Consider the following 14,193-nt stretch of genomic DNA (forward strand, 5'->3'; position numbering starts at 1 on the left):
ACAGATACCAGCAATTCTCCCTATCTCCTGGAAACTTCACTTCCTATGTAAATTACCACTCCCCCAAACAAAACAAAGCAAAAAATGTTTTAAAAAGTGATAGTCTTAAAAGATGTTGATTTTACTCATGTTATTTCCCGAGACAAATAATCTTGGTTTGGCTGACTCCATGTTTACTAATTCAACTTTTTAAGGCCGAAAATAAAATGACCAGTTTTTTCCAACACAAGTATACTGCCCAACAACTGATAAATGAATTGATAGTACAGATTCCTTGTTCTATAAAATGTTGCCTGTTCTAAGCTTCTCTCCTACTCTTAACACTAGAAGGCAGAACTGGAAGATTTTGAAGTTTTCTTTGTCTCACTAAGGCATAAAGTCCTAGCTTCTCTATCTGGGTGTGGTGCCAGTGTACTGAGCTTAAGAGATTTTAAGATAACTCTATGGTCAAATAATCTTCAACAAGGCAGGAAAAAAAATTGCAATGGAAAAAAGACAGTCTCTTCAATAAATGGTACTGGGAAAATTGGACAGCCACATTCAGAAGAATGGAACTCGACCATTCTCTAACACCATACATAAAGATAAACTCAAAATGGATGAAAGCTCTCAATGTGAGACAGGAATCCATCAAAATCCTAAAGAACATAGGCAGTAACCTCTTCCACATCGGCGACAGCAACTTCTTTCAAGATACATCTCCAAAGACTAGTGAAACAAAAGCAAAAATGAACTTTTGGGACTTCATCAAGATAAAAAGCTTCTGCACAGCAAAGGAAACAGTCAACAAAACAAAGAGGCAACCCACTGAATGGGAGAAGATATTTGCAAATGACACTACAGATAAAGGGCTGGTATCCAAGATCTATTAAGAACTTCTCAAACTCAACACCCAAAAAACAAATAATCAAGTCAAAAAATGGGCAGAAGACATGAACAGACACTTCTCCAAAGAAGACATACAAATGGCTAACAGACACATGGAAAAATGTTCATCATCATTAGCCACCAGGGAAATTCAAATCAAAACCACACTGAGATACCACCTTAAACCAGTTAGAATGGCAAAAACTGACAAGGCAAGAAACAACAAATGTTGGAGAGGTTGTAGAGAAAGGAGAACCCTCTTACACTGTTGGTGGGAATGCAAGTTGGTACAGCCACTTTGGAAAACAGTGTGGAGGTGCCTCAGAAAATTAAAAATAGAGCTACCCTATGACCCAGCAATTGCACTACTGGGTATTTACCCCAAAGACACAGATGTAGTGAAAAGAAGGGCCATATGCACCCCAATGTTCATATCAGCAATGTCCGCAATAGCCAGACTGTGGAAAGAGCTGAGATGCCCTTCAACAGATGAATGGATAAAGAAGATGTGGTCCATGTATACAATGGAATATTACTCAGCCATCAGAAAGGATGAATACCCAACTTTTACATCAACACGGATGGGACTGGAGGAGATTATGCTAAGTGAAATAAGTCAAGCAGAGAAAGTCAATTATCATATGGTTTCACTTATTTGTGGAACATAAGGAATAGCATGGAGGACATTAGGAGAAGGAAGGGAAAAATGAAGTGGGGGTAGAAATCAGAGGGGAAGACGAACCATGAGAGACTATGAACTCTGAGAAATAAACTGAGGGTTTTAGAGGGGAGGTGGTGGGGGGATAGGTTAGCCAGTGATGGGTATTAAGGAGACCATGTATTGCATGGAGCACTGGGTATTACAGGCAAACAATGAATCATGGAACAATACATCAAAAACTAATGATGTACTGTATGGTGACTAACATAACATAATAAAATTAAATTAAAAAAAAAAGATATCTACTAGTGGTCCCTTCTGGGTCCCCAGCTGGAGCAAAATGAATTAGAGAGTAAAAGTGGAGTGGGGAGGAAAAGGCCTGAAAACAGACAATTTGGATCTCAACAGGGTACGTGGATCACATCTCCATAATAATCCAGTAGTTTTCAAGTTGGATTTCTAAAAAGCCCCATAGTTCCTCAGTGTCTTCTACGAGGATGCCTCAAAGAAAGAACGAAACAACACACTGCATTTCTGCTTCTCCTTGAGCAGCTTTTGCTTTATCTTTTTTATTCACTTCCATTACCACTTAAGGATCCTATCTGAATAAAAGTTCTTTGTCAAAACAAAAAGAAAAATAAAAACAACTGGTCTAACATAAATCTCTTCATGAGAAGAATTAAGGTTAAGAAGTTAACTAAATGACTTTCCCAAAGGCAGCATTCATTCCCAATTAATGCAATGGTTTTCCCACCATACCATGCCAAATCAGCTTTCTGAAGACTTAGCAGGAAATGACAACAAAATGAGCTTGTGGCCGCGCTGAAAAAGGTAATGAGATGAGGGGGTAAAGTAGCAAAAACAGGTATTGGTATCAATGATCTATCTCCTACTGAATGGTCCCAAATCACAGAAGCAAGAAAATAGAAAAATTTGGGCACACCATTAGTATCCTAGTATTTCTACCTTATTGACAATAGTCTCCAAAGAGAACTCTAGAGTCTCCTTTCCAAATGGCAAAAAGATCTCACCACGTAAGTTTGTATTTGTTAATTTGCCTGAGAAACATAAAATTCTACTTTCAAACTTAAAGCACCCATCCTCCTAGTATCTGACAGATTTCTGACACCGAAGTCCAGAAGGCTACTCTTTTAAAAAGCCACATCAAGACTGCTAAAACTTTTCTGGAAAACCATAAAAGATTCAATCACCAAAGCAAGACCAGTACTGTATGACACAGTAATCTAGCCTGTGAGTCTACACAGGAAAATAAGGGTGTGCTTTCTAGAGAGGTACAGAATAAATGCTAAGGCCTAAATATTGGGAACCAATTGCAAACACAAATATATTTATTAGTCTTCTGATAAAAAAGTATGCCCCTGCTAAAGCACCAACTGGCACCACTGCCCTGCTTCTAAAGCCTTTTATTCTGTGAAACAGTGCTGAGATTAAAGAGGAAAAGAGAAAACTATAAAACTAATAGCAATTTCTTAAATTCCTTAGTAAAGTTCCCTCAACTCACCCACTTTCTGATGGGGGAGGCCAAAGTTCCTGTTACACACAAACTTCTAATAAATCTTGTCCTCTCTTGCCACAGATAAGGAAAAACACAAAGAGAAAGGGGAAGAAAAGAGCAGAGTAAGAAAAAGGAAAAAGCAGCATCATCTGCTTCATCATGCTGAAAGACACTGTTCTCCTACCTGGCAAGTCTCTCTTTATCCGCAGAGCTCTGCTCATCATCCGACCTAAAAATAGAATTAATGAACTAAGCTAAAATTAAAATAAAAAGAAAGAAAAAAAGAGGGATGGATGGATGGATTGATGCAAGGAAGTAGAGGGGAAAGGAAAGGAAAAAGGAAATAGAACAAAATAGATGCAGAGAAGGGAAAATTAAAATATGGACAGGAACCTTGCCCATAACTCTACAAAGCCATTTGTTAGGATAAAAAAAAGTAACTCACAGGACAAAGGCTGACATAAAAGCAAGGCCAATATTCATTATAAATTAACACAGTCTGAACACAGAAAGCATTTTGCCAATCAATCTCTATACAGACCAACAATATATAGTTTGAACAAGAACCAAACGAGGGAATACCATTCTCACACACTGCTCCCAATCTGGAAATAAAATGATATCCACATATGCTATTCTTTTTTTTTTTTAAGATTTATTTATTTATTTGAGAGAGGGGGGAAGGTGCAGAGGGAGAGGGAGAGACAGAATACTCAAGCAGACTCCCTACTAAGAGCAGAGTCTGACGTGGGGCTTGATCCCAGGACCCCGAGATCACAACCTAAGCCAAAATCAAGAGTTGGCCACTTAACCAACTGAGCCACCCAGGTGCCCCCACATATGCTATTCTATAATAAAAAAACAAAGAGTAAATCATGGTAAGAATGTTAAACAAATGATCACAAATACAATCTCTCTGTTAATACGCAGACACACACATATGCTCTCATAGACAAAATAACCTAACAGGTTTCACTGGATAAATTACATAAATAAAACTTAAGAATTAGGTTTCTGGCACATCCCCTACCATTGACTGGATACTAAAGTAGTAAATTTCTATTTATTCACTCTCCCATTTCTTTGCAGTAAAGCTCCAAAACTGCTGGATCCCCACTGTCAACTCCCCCTCTCCTGGAGGGGGCTACAAAGGATTACCATTTAAGTTTTTCTGGAAAACTGAGAACTATAAGGGTTGGTGGCAACTGAAGAAACATCAAGGTGTTGGTAGGCCAGTATATCAGTAATCAATTCCATTAAAAACAATATATATAGATATAGATTAAGAAGCCTCAAATATGTCTAAGTAAGCATGATATATTAACAGGCTGAAACACTATTTCATTATTAAAAGTGATAGGTACAGAGGCACCTGGGTGGCGCAGTCGGTTAAGCGTCCGAATCTTGGTTTTGGCTCAGGTCATGATCTCAGGATGGTGAGATGGAGCTCCATGACAGGCTCTGTGGTTGGTGGAGCCTGCTTGGGATTCTCTCTCTCTCTCCCCCTACCCCTCCCTACCATGCTCACTGACTTGCTTGTTCTCTTTCTCACTCTAAAATAAATAAATCTCAAAAAAAAAAAAAAAAAGACATGTACAATGAATAGCAATACCTGGGAAACAGGAAAAAAAGAGACCCAAAATAACACAGTAATAAGAACATAAATATGAAATTTACCTATACTGATAAGAAACACAAGAGAATTGCCTTATATTCAGTAAAGTTTCATGTTCATTGGTTATTATGGTTCCTTAACAAACTACAAATCCTTTTTTCAAAGAATTGAGAAAATAGATACATTTTCAGCTTTATAGACCTACTGAATTCCCAAGGAGAATATGTGAGGTGAATTGGCACAATCTAAGTTGTCTGAAAGAAAGTTAAATATCTAAAATTCCTATTATTACTACTACAAATCCATAATCCCTTAACCACTCTAGTATTTCTGAATGAAATATGTGAATGTATAAATATTTATACTAAGTACAACAAATGAAGACTAAAATAATTCAGGTCATGTCTTCATAGCTTTTTGGAATTTCAGTCAAGAGACTGTTAACCTGTATGACCAGTACTACTTGATGGCTTGACTATCTTTCTATCTATCTTTCTTTTCTTTTCTTTCCTCTCTTTCTTTCTCTTTCTTTCAGCAATCTCTACATCCAACGTGGGGCTTGAATTCAGGACCCTAAGAACAGGAGCTGCATGCTCTACTGACTAAGCCAGCCAGGTGCCCAGGATGGCCTGACTTTCCAAAGCAGCTTCAGAAACTATTCCCCAAATATCTATAATTAACTTCTCATTTTAGAGACGGTTTATACCCTAAAGTATTTATAACTATCTATTTCAATAAATAAATTACTTGAAAATGTCTTGAATTCACTCCTTTCCTATTGCCATTGCTTCCACTCCAGCCCAGGCACTCATCATTTTATAGCTATCTTATTATTCACCCTTGCATCTACCTCCCTGACTATTGTGCTTCTTTTTAATCAATCCTATACACTACTACTAAAGAAAATCCCATATGCATTTTATTTATTAAAATCTCTTATTCAAAGCCCATGATGGCATCTTACTGCTTCAGATAGTTATAAGCCACTCTGACTGGTATTAGCCCTCTACATCAGTGGTTCTCAAGGTTTGGTTCCCAGACTAGCAACATCAGCAATAAATATAAGAACTCAGTTAAGCTCTGGATTTTTGATTATTCATTTTTCTGAGATGGCTGCAAACTCACTTTTTACAAAACAGACTAATTTGGGCGCCTGGGTGGCTCAGTCGGTTAAGCATCTGCCTTTGGCTCAGGTCATGATCCCGGGGTCCTGGGATCAAGTTCCGCGTCGGGCTCCCTGCTCAGCAGGGATTCTGCTCCTCCCTCTGCCTGCCACCCCTTATTTATTAAAATAAATAAGATTTTATTTATTTATAATAAATATTTATTATAAATAAATATTTATTTGTCAAATAAAATCTTAAAAAAACAAATGTACTGTTTAAAATATACAGAATGAACTTTCTAAAAAAAAATCTTGCTTTTTATTCATAAATCCTTCTCAATTTTGTACATCTGAGTTGATGAAAAGCGAAGTATTTTTCATAATCTTCACAAAATTTAAATAAATTTATTAAAATCAAAATTCATCTCCACAAAAATTATTTCTTTTGCCATTTTTAAAGGAAAACTATTACCTGTATAGATTTTGTGGACCCATTTAATAATAAATACAACCATGAAATCCATAACTTGTGTTCCTGTGGACACCCAGCAAGCACACTGTATAGCTGCCTACCATATACATAAAAACACTGTATAAACTGTACCATCAGTCTGAAGTCATGTTAACTGAACATAAACAATAACTGTCATACTAAATTTTGTCAGCTTTCAGAGTAAGGAAGAAGACTGACAGAGAAATTAACTCCTAATGAGATCAAATTAAACTCAATACACTTGAACTGCCTGGTTCCACAACATGGCCCAAGATGCTCTACTACATTACCTGGCAAACCGCTCCTTATCATTAGACATCTGATCATCATCACACCTAAGAAAGAAAAATAAGATTAGCCCAAAACATTATACTTGTTATATCTACTTCCTCTGAAATAAAAACTAGAAAGGAGTAAAAATATTCAACAGAAAAAAAAAAAAGCCAATGGAAAACCATCAAAAGCGATAGAGATAGTAATACCATCCCAAAGAACTTAAGAGACCCATGACTATTATTTGTCAGGTTTCCGATGTTCTCCTTTACCTTTACTTATGAGACACTCCAAAAAAAAGAGAATGATCTCATGAGGGCACAACGGACTGCCCTGTCAGCACCACTCTGAGATTGGGGATAGTTTTAATTATGGCAGAAAAACAAGGAACATAAAATTGACCATCTTAACCAATTTTTAGAGTACAATTCGGTAGTGTTAACTACATTTACATTGTTGTGCAACAGATCTATAGAACTTTCTAATCTTGCAAAACTGAAACTCTATATACACTAAACATCATCTTCCCATCTGCTCCCCACCTAACCCCCAGCTCCTGGTAACCATCACTGTACTTTCAATCTCTAATTTTGACTACTTTAGATACCTCATATAAGTGAAATTACATAGTCTCTTTTTGTGACTGGCTTATTTTACTTAGTATAATGTCCTCAACATTCATCCATGTTGTAGCATATGCCAGGATTTCCTTCCTTTTTAAGGCTGAACAATATTCCATTGGACATATATGCCACATTTTCTTTATGCATTCATCTGCCAGTGAATATTTGGGTTGATTCCACCTCTTGGCTATTGTGAAAATGGGGCAGTGCACATGAATGTGTAAATATCTAAGACCCTGTTTTCAATTATTTTGGATATTTATAACCAGAAGTGGGGCTGCTGAATCATACGATGATTCTGTTTTTAGTTTTTTGAGGAATCTCCATACTGTTTTCCAGTAGTTAAATTTACCATTTACATTCTGACCAACAGTGCATAAGGGTTCCTTCTTTTTCACATCCTTACCCAACATTTATTTTCTGTTTCTTTGATGGTAGCCCTCATCATGGGTGTGAGGTGGTATCTCACTGTAGTTTCAATCTTCATTTCTCTAACGATTAGTGATGTTGAACATCTTTTCATATGCTTGTTGGCCTTTTGCATACCTTCTTTGGAAAAACGTCTATTCCAAGTCATCTGCCAATTTTTAATCAGGCTGTTTTTTTTTATTATTGAGTTATGGTAGTTCTTCATATATTATAGATATTAACCTCTTATCAGATATATGATTTGCAAATATTTTCTCCCATTACATGGGTTATCTTTTCACTGTTTTCTTTGATACACAGAAATTTTTAAGAGATAGTTTTATATTATGACATGAACAATGTTCTTTATCTCTCTAATCAAGGAAACACAATCCATTCATCCCAACAACTTCTACTTAATAAGCCAATAAATCATATCTGCTAAAGAAAGAAACTACAGGATTTGTTGAGGGAGGAAAACCTAACTTTAAAAACATTACTCTACTCTCTGGATGATCTAAATTTTCCTCTTCTCACTGCCACAGGATATAGCAAAGATCTATCAACTCTGGACAGAAAGTGCTTTTGGGAGATAGGTAAATGTCACAAAATTTGCAGTTAAGCCAGTTATTAAATTAGAACCAAAATTTATACTGCTCCTTCACAGGCTGTAAATCCTCAAGTAATCCAACCCCAAGAATTTTCAATTTTTGAAAATAACAGAAGAGAAGAAGAATGGGCAAAAATGGAGATGTAACTGAATTCCAGCTCAAGTACAAATGGTCTGTTCCTAGGACACAAAATATGCTTTAAATCAGATGCTACTAACTCCTAGTGAAAACATGTAACCTAAACTGAAAAGAGAGACCTATAATTTATATGTTAACTTTGAATCTCAAGAATGAGTCTTCTAGATCCTTACTACTGAAAGTATGGTCAGTGGCAGATTCCAGAAATGAAGCAGAACACAGAACCTTGGGCCCTACCCCAGGCCTACTGAATTACATTTTTTTGGTAAGTAATCTCTAGGCCCAATGTGGGGCTTGAACTCACAACCCCAAGATCAAGAGATGCATGCTCTACCAACTGAGTCAACCCAGACCAAATTACAACTTTCAAAAGTAGCATCAACCAAGGAGATTTAGTGCTGACTTAGGGATACAATGCAAGTAAGGCTTTCACACACTGACCAGAGTGGAAAATTCCAATTGTTTTAAAAAAAAAAAAGATAAAGAAATTTGGTGATGCCTCTCTCGGGCATAATGACCCACTAGGTAAAATGAATTGTGACAGTCTTTTTTTATGGTTGGGGAAAGAACAAATGAACCTTTCTGGATCTGCATATAGTTTGTGACTACTAGGTTTTGTGGAAATAAAGACAATGACTCAGGGCCAGAGCTAACTGAGAAATATTTAATAAATAAGACTAGCAGCAGGGTGCCTGGGTGGCTCAGTCGGTTAACCATCTGCCTTCGGCTCAGGTCATGATCCCAGGATCCTGGGATCGAGGCTCCTTGTCGGGCTCCCTGCTCCACGGGGAGCCTGCTTTTCCCTCTCCCACTCCCCCGTGCTTGTGTTCCCTCTCTTGCTGTCTCTCTCTCTCGCTGTCAAATAAATAAATAAAATCTTAAAAAAAAAAAAAAAGACTAGTGGTTACTTCTATGCCATTCATATGCACAATACAGTTCCACCAATAGCATCTATCATTACAATTATGGATTCCCAATTGGAAGAATTCCCAGAACTGTTTGAAAAACAGTTTGGGATGCCTGGGTGGCTCAGTTAGTTGGGTGCCTGCCTTCAGCTCAGGTCATTATCCCAGGGTCCTGGGATGGAGTCCGGCATCAGGCTCGGCGGGGAGCCTGCTTCTCCCTCTGCCTGCTGTTCCCCGTGCTTGTTCTCTCTCTCTGACAAAGAAATAAATAAAATCTTAAAAAAAAAAAAAAAAGTCTATCCTTCCCCCAAAATTGAAATATCTTCCCCTCTTCACATTTATTAATACTCATTAAGTCTCAAGAGCTCTCTTGGAGAATTATTTTCTCCAATGTTCTGCAACTATTTCTTTACGGTAGCCAAGTTACAGTTGTTTTCAAGAATATCTGGTAGGACTCAGCAACTAGTTAGTAGTGAGAAATATAAGCCTAAATAAAATTTACTAAAATGAAAAAAAACAGATGTCTCTGATGGAACTTAAGCATTATAAAACTAAACAATGGCAAGGAATTTACAATACGGACATCCTCCATACAAAAACAAAAACTTAGGACATTATGAATGTATGTACACACATATACATTTAAATATGTGTGTACATATTTAGTACATACACTTACATATGTACTAAAATTTCTAAAAGGATACTCAATATAACTGGAAACTGTAGCTGTCTAAGGGAAAGGGTCTGAAGTGAAAGGAAGACATACCTGCACTACACATAACTACTTTGCACTGTTTAAAAACTTAAAAAATATATTACTTTTTAAAAGATCTACTTAATAAAGCAAATGAAGCCACCCAGGCTCAGTCGTTAAGCATCTGCCTTTGGCTCAGGTCATTATGGTTGGGGAAAGAACAAATGAACCTTTCTGGATCTGCATATAGTTTGTGACTACTAGGTTTTGTGGTCCCAGGGTCCTGGGATCAAGCCCCGCATCGGGCTCCAAGCTCTGCGGGAAGCCTGCTTCTCCCTCTCCCTGCCGCTCCCCCTGCTTGTGTTCCCTCTCTTGCTGTGTCTCTCTCTGTCAAATAAATAAGTAAAATCTTAAAAAAAAAAAAAAATGACAAATGAAATCTGGACACTCACATAATAAGCTTTTTTTTTAAATAGGGCTCCTTTATTTATTAAATATTTGTTACTCAACAAAGTAGTCCCACCTAGGTAGGTGGACAAAATTTTCAACTTTGGAAAGGAAAAACAGCAAGTTGCAGTCCAGGTTATCTCCCTTTCTTTGACTCTTACTGCTTTGGTCTTTAGCAGGAATAAGTATTTCCCTTCTCTGAAAGAACTCCTCCATTAATATAGCAAAAAGTCCATATTCAGTGCTCCAGAAGATTCATTATTCAAGGATACAAATTCTAATTCCTGCTCTGTAGAGGTCAACAGGTATCAGAACGTATGAAAGGTATATGACCCCCCAATGAATTACACCTTAGCCTCCTAACACACTGATTCAGGACTTGGGACATAAAATTTACTTTGGCCAATGGAACACCAGCAAATATCAATATAAAGCAGAGGCTTGATAAGCACTTAGACTGGGTTTTGCCTTTCAGATTGTAGCCATTGGCATGTAAAGAAATTGTTTGACCTCCTTAAGGATAAAAGACCACAAAGAAAACAGAATAACCATCCAGCCAATGCACAGCATTTGAGAAATAAAAAATTGTTATTGTTTTTAAATCACACAGCAACTAACTGTAACAAAGGGTCTTGGAAATTCTCTGCCCTCTCTTCACTGAGCTCCTTCCTCTGGAACCATTACATTAACAAAATGCTTGAAAACTTTATGAGGTATAATACAACAGGAAACTTTAGTTTTAGGATACAGCACTCACCTCAGGCCTAAGGACAAAAATATTACAAGTCAGAAATAAAGATCATGAATTTTTAGTATCAGAAATCTAGAGAAAAAATTAAAAAATCTTACCTCAAAAATTTACTGTTCCCTTCTCCATCATCATCAAAATCCAACCTGGGAAAAGCCAACAATAAATATTATAAGCCCACTGACAATACAGAACACTAAGAAATTAAAAATTCTCTACCCACAAACTATCTGAACACCCACCCAAATGGAAGAAGGAACAAGAAATGGACAGAAGTCAAACGAAGATATGTGACTTCCCCCTTGTACCAAACTGGGCAGTCAAAAGAGTGCCCACTGCTATCTTACATTTTCCTAAGTTGGCAGTCCACCTTTGCCAAAGTTTTATATCAGAGTACAACCTCTACCAAAGGTACAGGAATCCACTCAAAAATGAAATTAAAAAATGAATAAGTCAGGTCCATTTTTCAATTCTACAGTTTAAAGTATGTTACTAGATTTCTGAAACTTATTCCAAAACAGTGATGTTACACATAAGGGAGCAATTTACTCAGAAGGTTATTAATTAATGCTTCTTTACATCACATATCTAATATATATGTAATATATGATACATTCAAGACAATGCTAGATGAGAGGAAAACAAGAGACTTGCCCTCAAGGGACCCTCTACCTAGACAAATACAAATATAAAACAAATGAGAATAGGAAAGTGCCATGTGAGGAGCACAAGCAATATGCTATAAGACATTTAGTGAAAGCAGCAGTGACTTTCATTTCAAGGGATTAGGGAAGATTATAGGTAACAAGGTAGGCCAATCTCCTATTAAACTAAAATGTTACCACCTTAACCCAGTGATCACTCTTGGCATCTCTACTAGCCTCATAACCTCACATTCTGGGTCTCTAGATGGATTACATATGAAGTACACAGTGTCAATTCTGAAAGTGTTCATTCCTCTTCCTCACTGTAGCCCCCTAATTACTTGTCAAAATCTACCCAATAACTCCGTTTCCATGAATCTACCCTAAAGAAAATAACTCAAGGGCGCCTGGGTGGCTCAGTCGTTAAGCGTCTGCCTTCGGCTCAGGTCATGATCCCAGGGTCCTGGGATTGAGTCCCACATCGGGCTCCCTGCTCGGCAGGAAGCCTGCTTCTCCCTCTACCACTCCCCCTGCTTGTGTTCCTGCTCTCGCTCTCTGTCAAATAAATAAATAAAATCCTTAAAAAAAAAAAAAGAAAGAAAATAACTCAAAAGAGAGAAAAAATTTATGTACAAAGATGTTCACCGAGCATTACATAATAGCAAAATCTTCAAAACAACTTAAATATTCCAAAATAGGAACTGAATACATCCCTTTATGTAATTTAAAAATGTTTCTATAAAATATTTAATAATATGAAAAAAAGGTTATATATGGTTAGGTGAAAAGACCAGGCTATATAAAACTATATAATTATAGATTACAACTACTAAAAAGATCTACATATAAAGAATGAAGAAATTATACTAAAAAACTGATAGGAGATAGTAGGATTATTGCTATTCTTCTTTCTTACTATTTTCCAATCTTTATAATGTGTACTAATGAGACAGAAGAAAGAGAAATTAAGGAGTCAATCCCACTTACAACAAAACCATAGAATACCTAGGAATAAACCTAACCAAAGAGGCAAAGAATCTGTACTCAGAAAACTACAGAACACTCATGAAAGAAACTGAGAAAGACATAAAGAAATGGAAAAATGTTCCATACTCATGTCTGTACTACCTAGAACAATCCATACATTCAATGCAATCCCTATCAACATACCATCAACTTTTTTCACAGAGCTGGAACAAATAATCCTAAAATTTGTATGGAACCAGAAAAGACCCCAAATAGCCAAAGGAATGTTGAAAAAGAAAACCAAAATTGGTGGCATCACAATTCTGGACTTAAAGCTGTAATTATCAAGACAGTATGGTACTGGCACAAAAACAGACACATAGATCAGTAGAAAAGAGAACCCGGAAATGGACCCTCAACTCTATGGTCAACTGATCTCCAACAAAGGAGGAAAGAATATCCAATGGAAAAAAGACAGTCTCAGGGGCGCCTGGGTGGCTCAGTCAGTTAAATGGCTGCCTTCGACTCAGGTCATGATCCCAGGATCCTGGGATTGAGCCCCAGGTCGGGCTCCCTGCTCAGTGGAGAGCCTGCTTCTCCCTCTCCCTCTGCCTGCCACTCTGCCTACTGTGCTCTCTCTCTCTCTGTCAAATAAATAAATTAAAAATCTTAAAAAAAAAAAAAAAGAAAGAAAGAAAAAGAAAGAAAAAAGTCTCTTTAACAAATGGTGCTGGGAAAATTAGACAGCCACGTGCAGAAGAATGAAACTAGACCACTCCTTCACCATACACAAAAATGAACTCAAAATGGATGAAAGACCTAAATGTGAGACAGGAATCCATCAAAATCCTAGAGGAGAACACAGGCAGCAACCTCTGTGACCTTGGCTGAAGCAACTTCTTGCGAGACACATCTCCAAAGGCAAGGGAAACAAAGGTAAAAATGAATTATTGGAACTTCTTCAAAATAAAAAGCTTTTGCACAGCAAAGGAAACAGTCAACAAAACCAAAAGACAAATGACAGAATGGGAGAAGATATTTGCAAATGACATATCAGATAAAGGGCTAGTATCCAAAATCTATAAAGAACTTATCAAACTCAACACCCAAAGAATAATCCAATCAAGAAATGGGCAGAAGACGTGAACAGACATTTCTTCAAAGAAGAAATACAAATGGCCAACAGACACATGAAAAAATGCTCAACATCACTCGGCATCAGAGAAATACAAATCAAAACCATAATGAGATACCACTGAGATACAGTGGTCAGAATGGCTAAAATTAACAAGTCAGGAAATGACAGATGTTGGCGAGGATGTGGAGAAAGAGAAATTGTTGGTGAGAAGGCAAGCTGGTGCAGCCACTCTGGAAAACAGTTTGGAGGTTCCTCGAGAAGGTGAAAATAGACTATCCTACGACCCAACAACTGCACTACTGGGTGCAAAGATACAAATGTAGTGATCTGAAGGGGCA

The 14,193-nt window shown here is 37.2% G+C and overlaps 1 protein-coding gene across 9 annotated transcripts in view; it reads right to left on the minus strand.

Moving 5' to 3' along the window:
- The window catches only part of ARNT (aryl hydrocarbon receptor nuclear translocator), a 64,626-nt gene that overhangs the window by 28,446 nt on the left and 21,987 nt on the right, over positions 1 to 14,193 (minus strand). For 7 of the 9 annotated variants that reach the window (XR_003517657.1, XM_027581010.1, XM_027581273.1 and 4 more), the window contains 3 exons: positions 11,209 to 11,253; positions 6,548 to 6,592; positions 3,229 to 3,273 (listed from right to left, as the gene is read on the minus strand). Coding sequence is in view for 8 of the 9 variants with exons in the window: in XM_027581010.1 (XP_027436811.1) it covers positions 3,229 to 3,273; positions 6,548 to 6,592; positions 11,209 to 11,253 (135 nt within the window). In the remaining variant the exon portion in view is untranslated. The remainder of the gene's footprint in view (positions 1 to 3,228; positions 3,274 to 6,547; positions 6,593 to 11,208; positions 11,254 to 14,193) is intronic. The other 2 variants (XM_027581394.1, XM_027581140.1) reach the window with 1 other exon arrangement.

The sequence above is a fragment of the Zalophus californianus genome, chromosome 4 (genome assembly GCF_009762305.2).
Source record: "Zalophus californianus isolate mZalCal1 chromosome 4, mZalCal1.pri.v2, whole genome shotgun sequence".
Classification (NCBI taxonomy): domain Eukaryota; kingdom Metazoa; phylum Chordata; class Mammalia; order Carnivora; family Otariidae; genus Zalophus; species Zalophus californianus.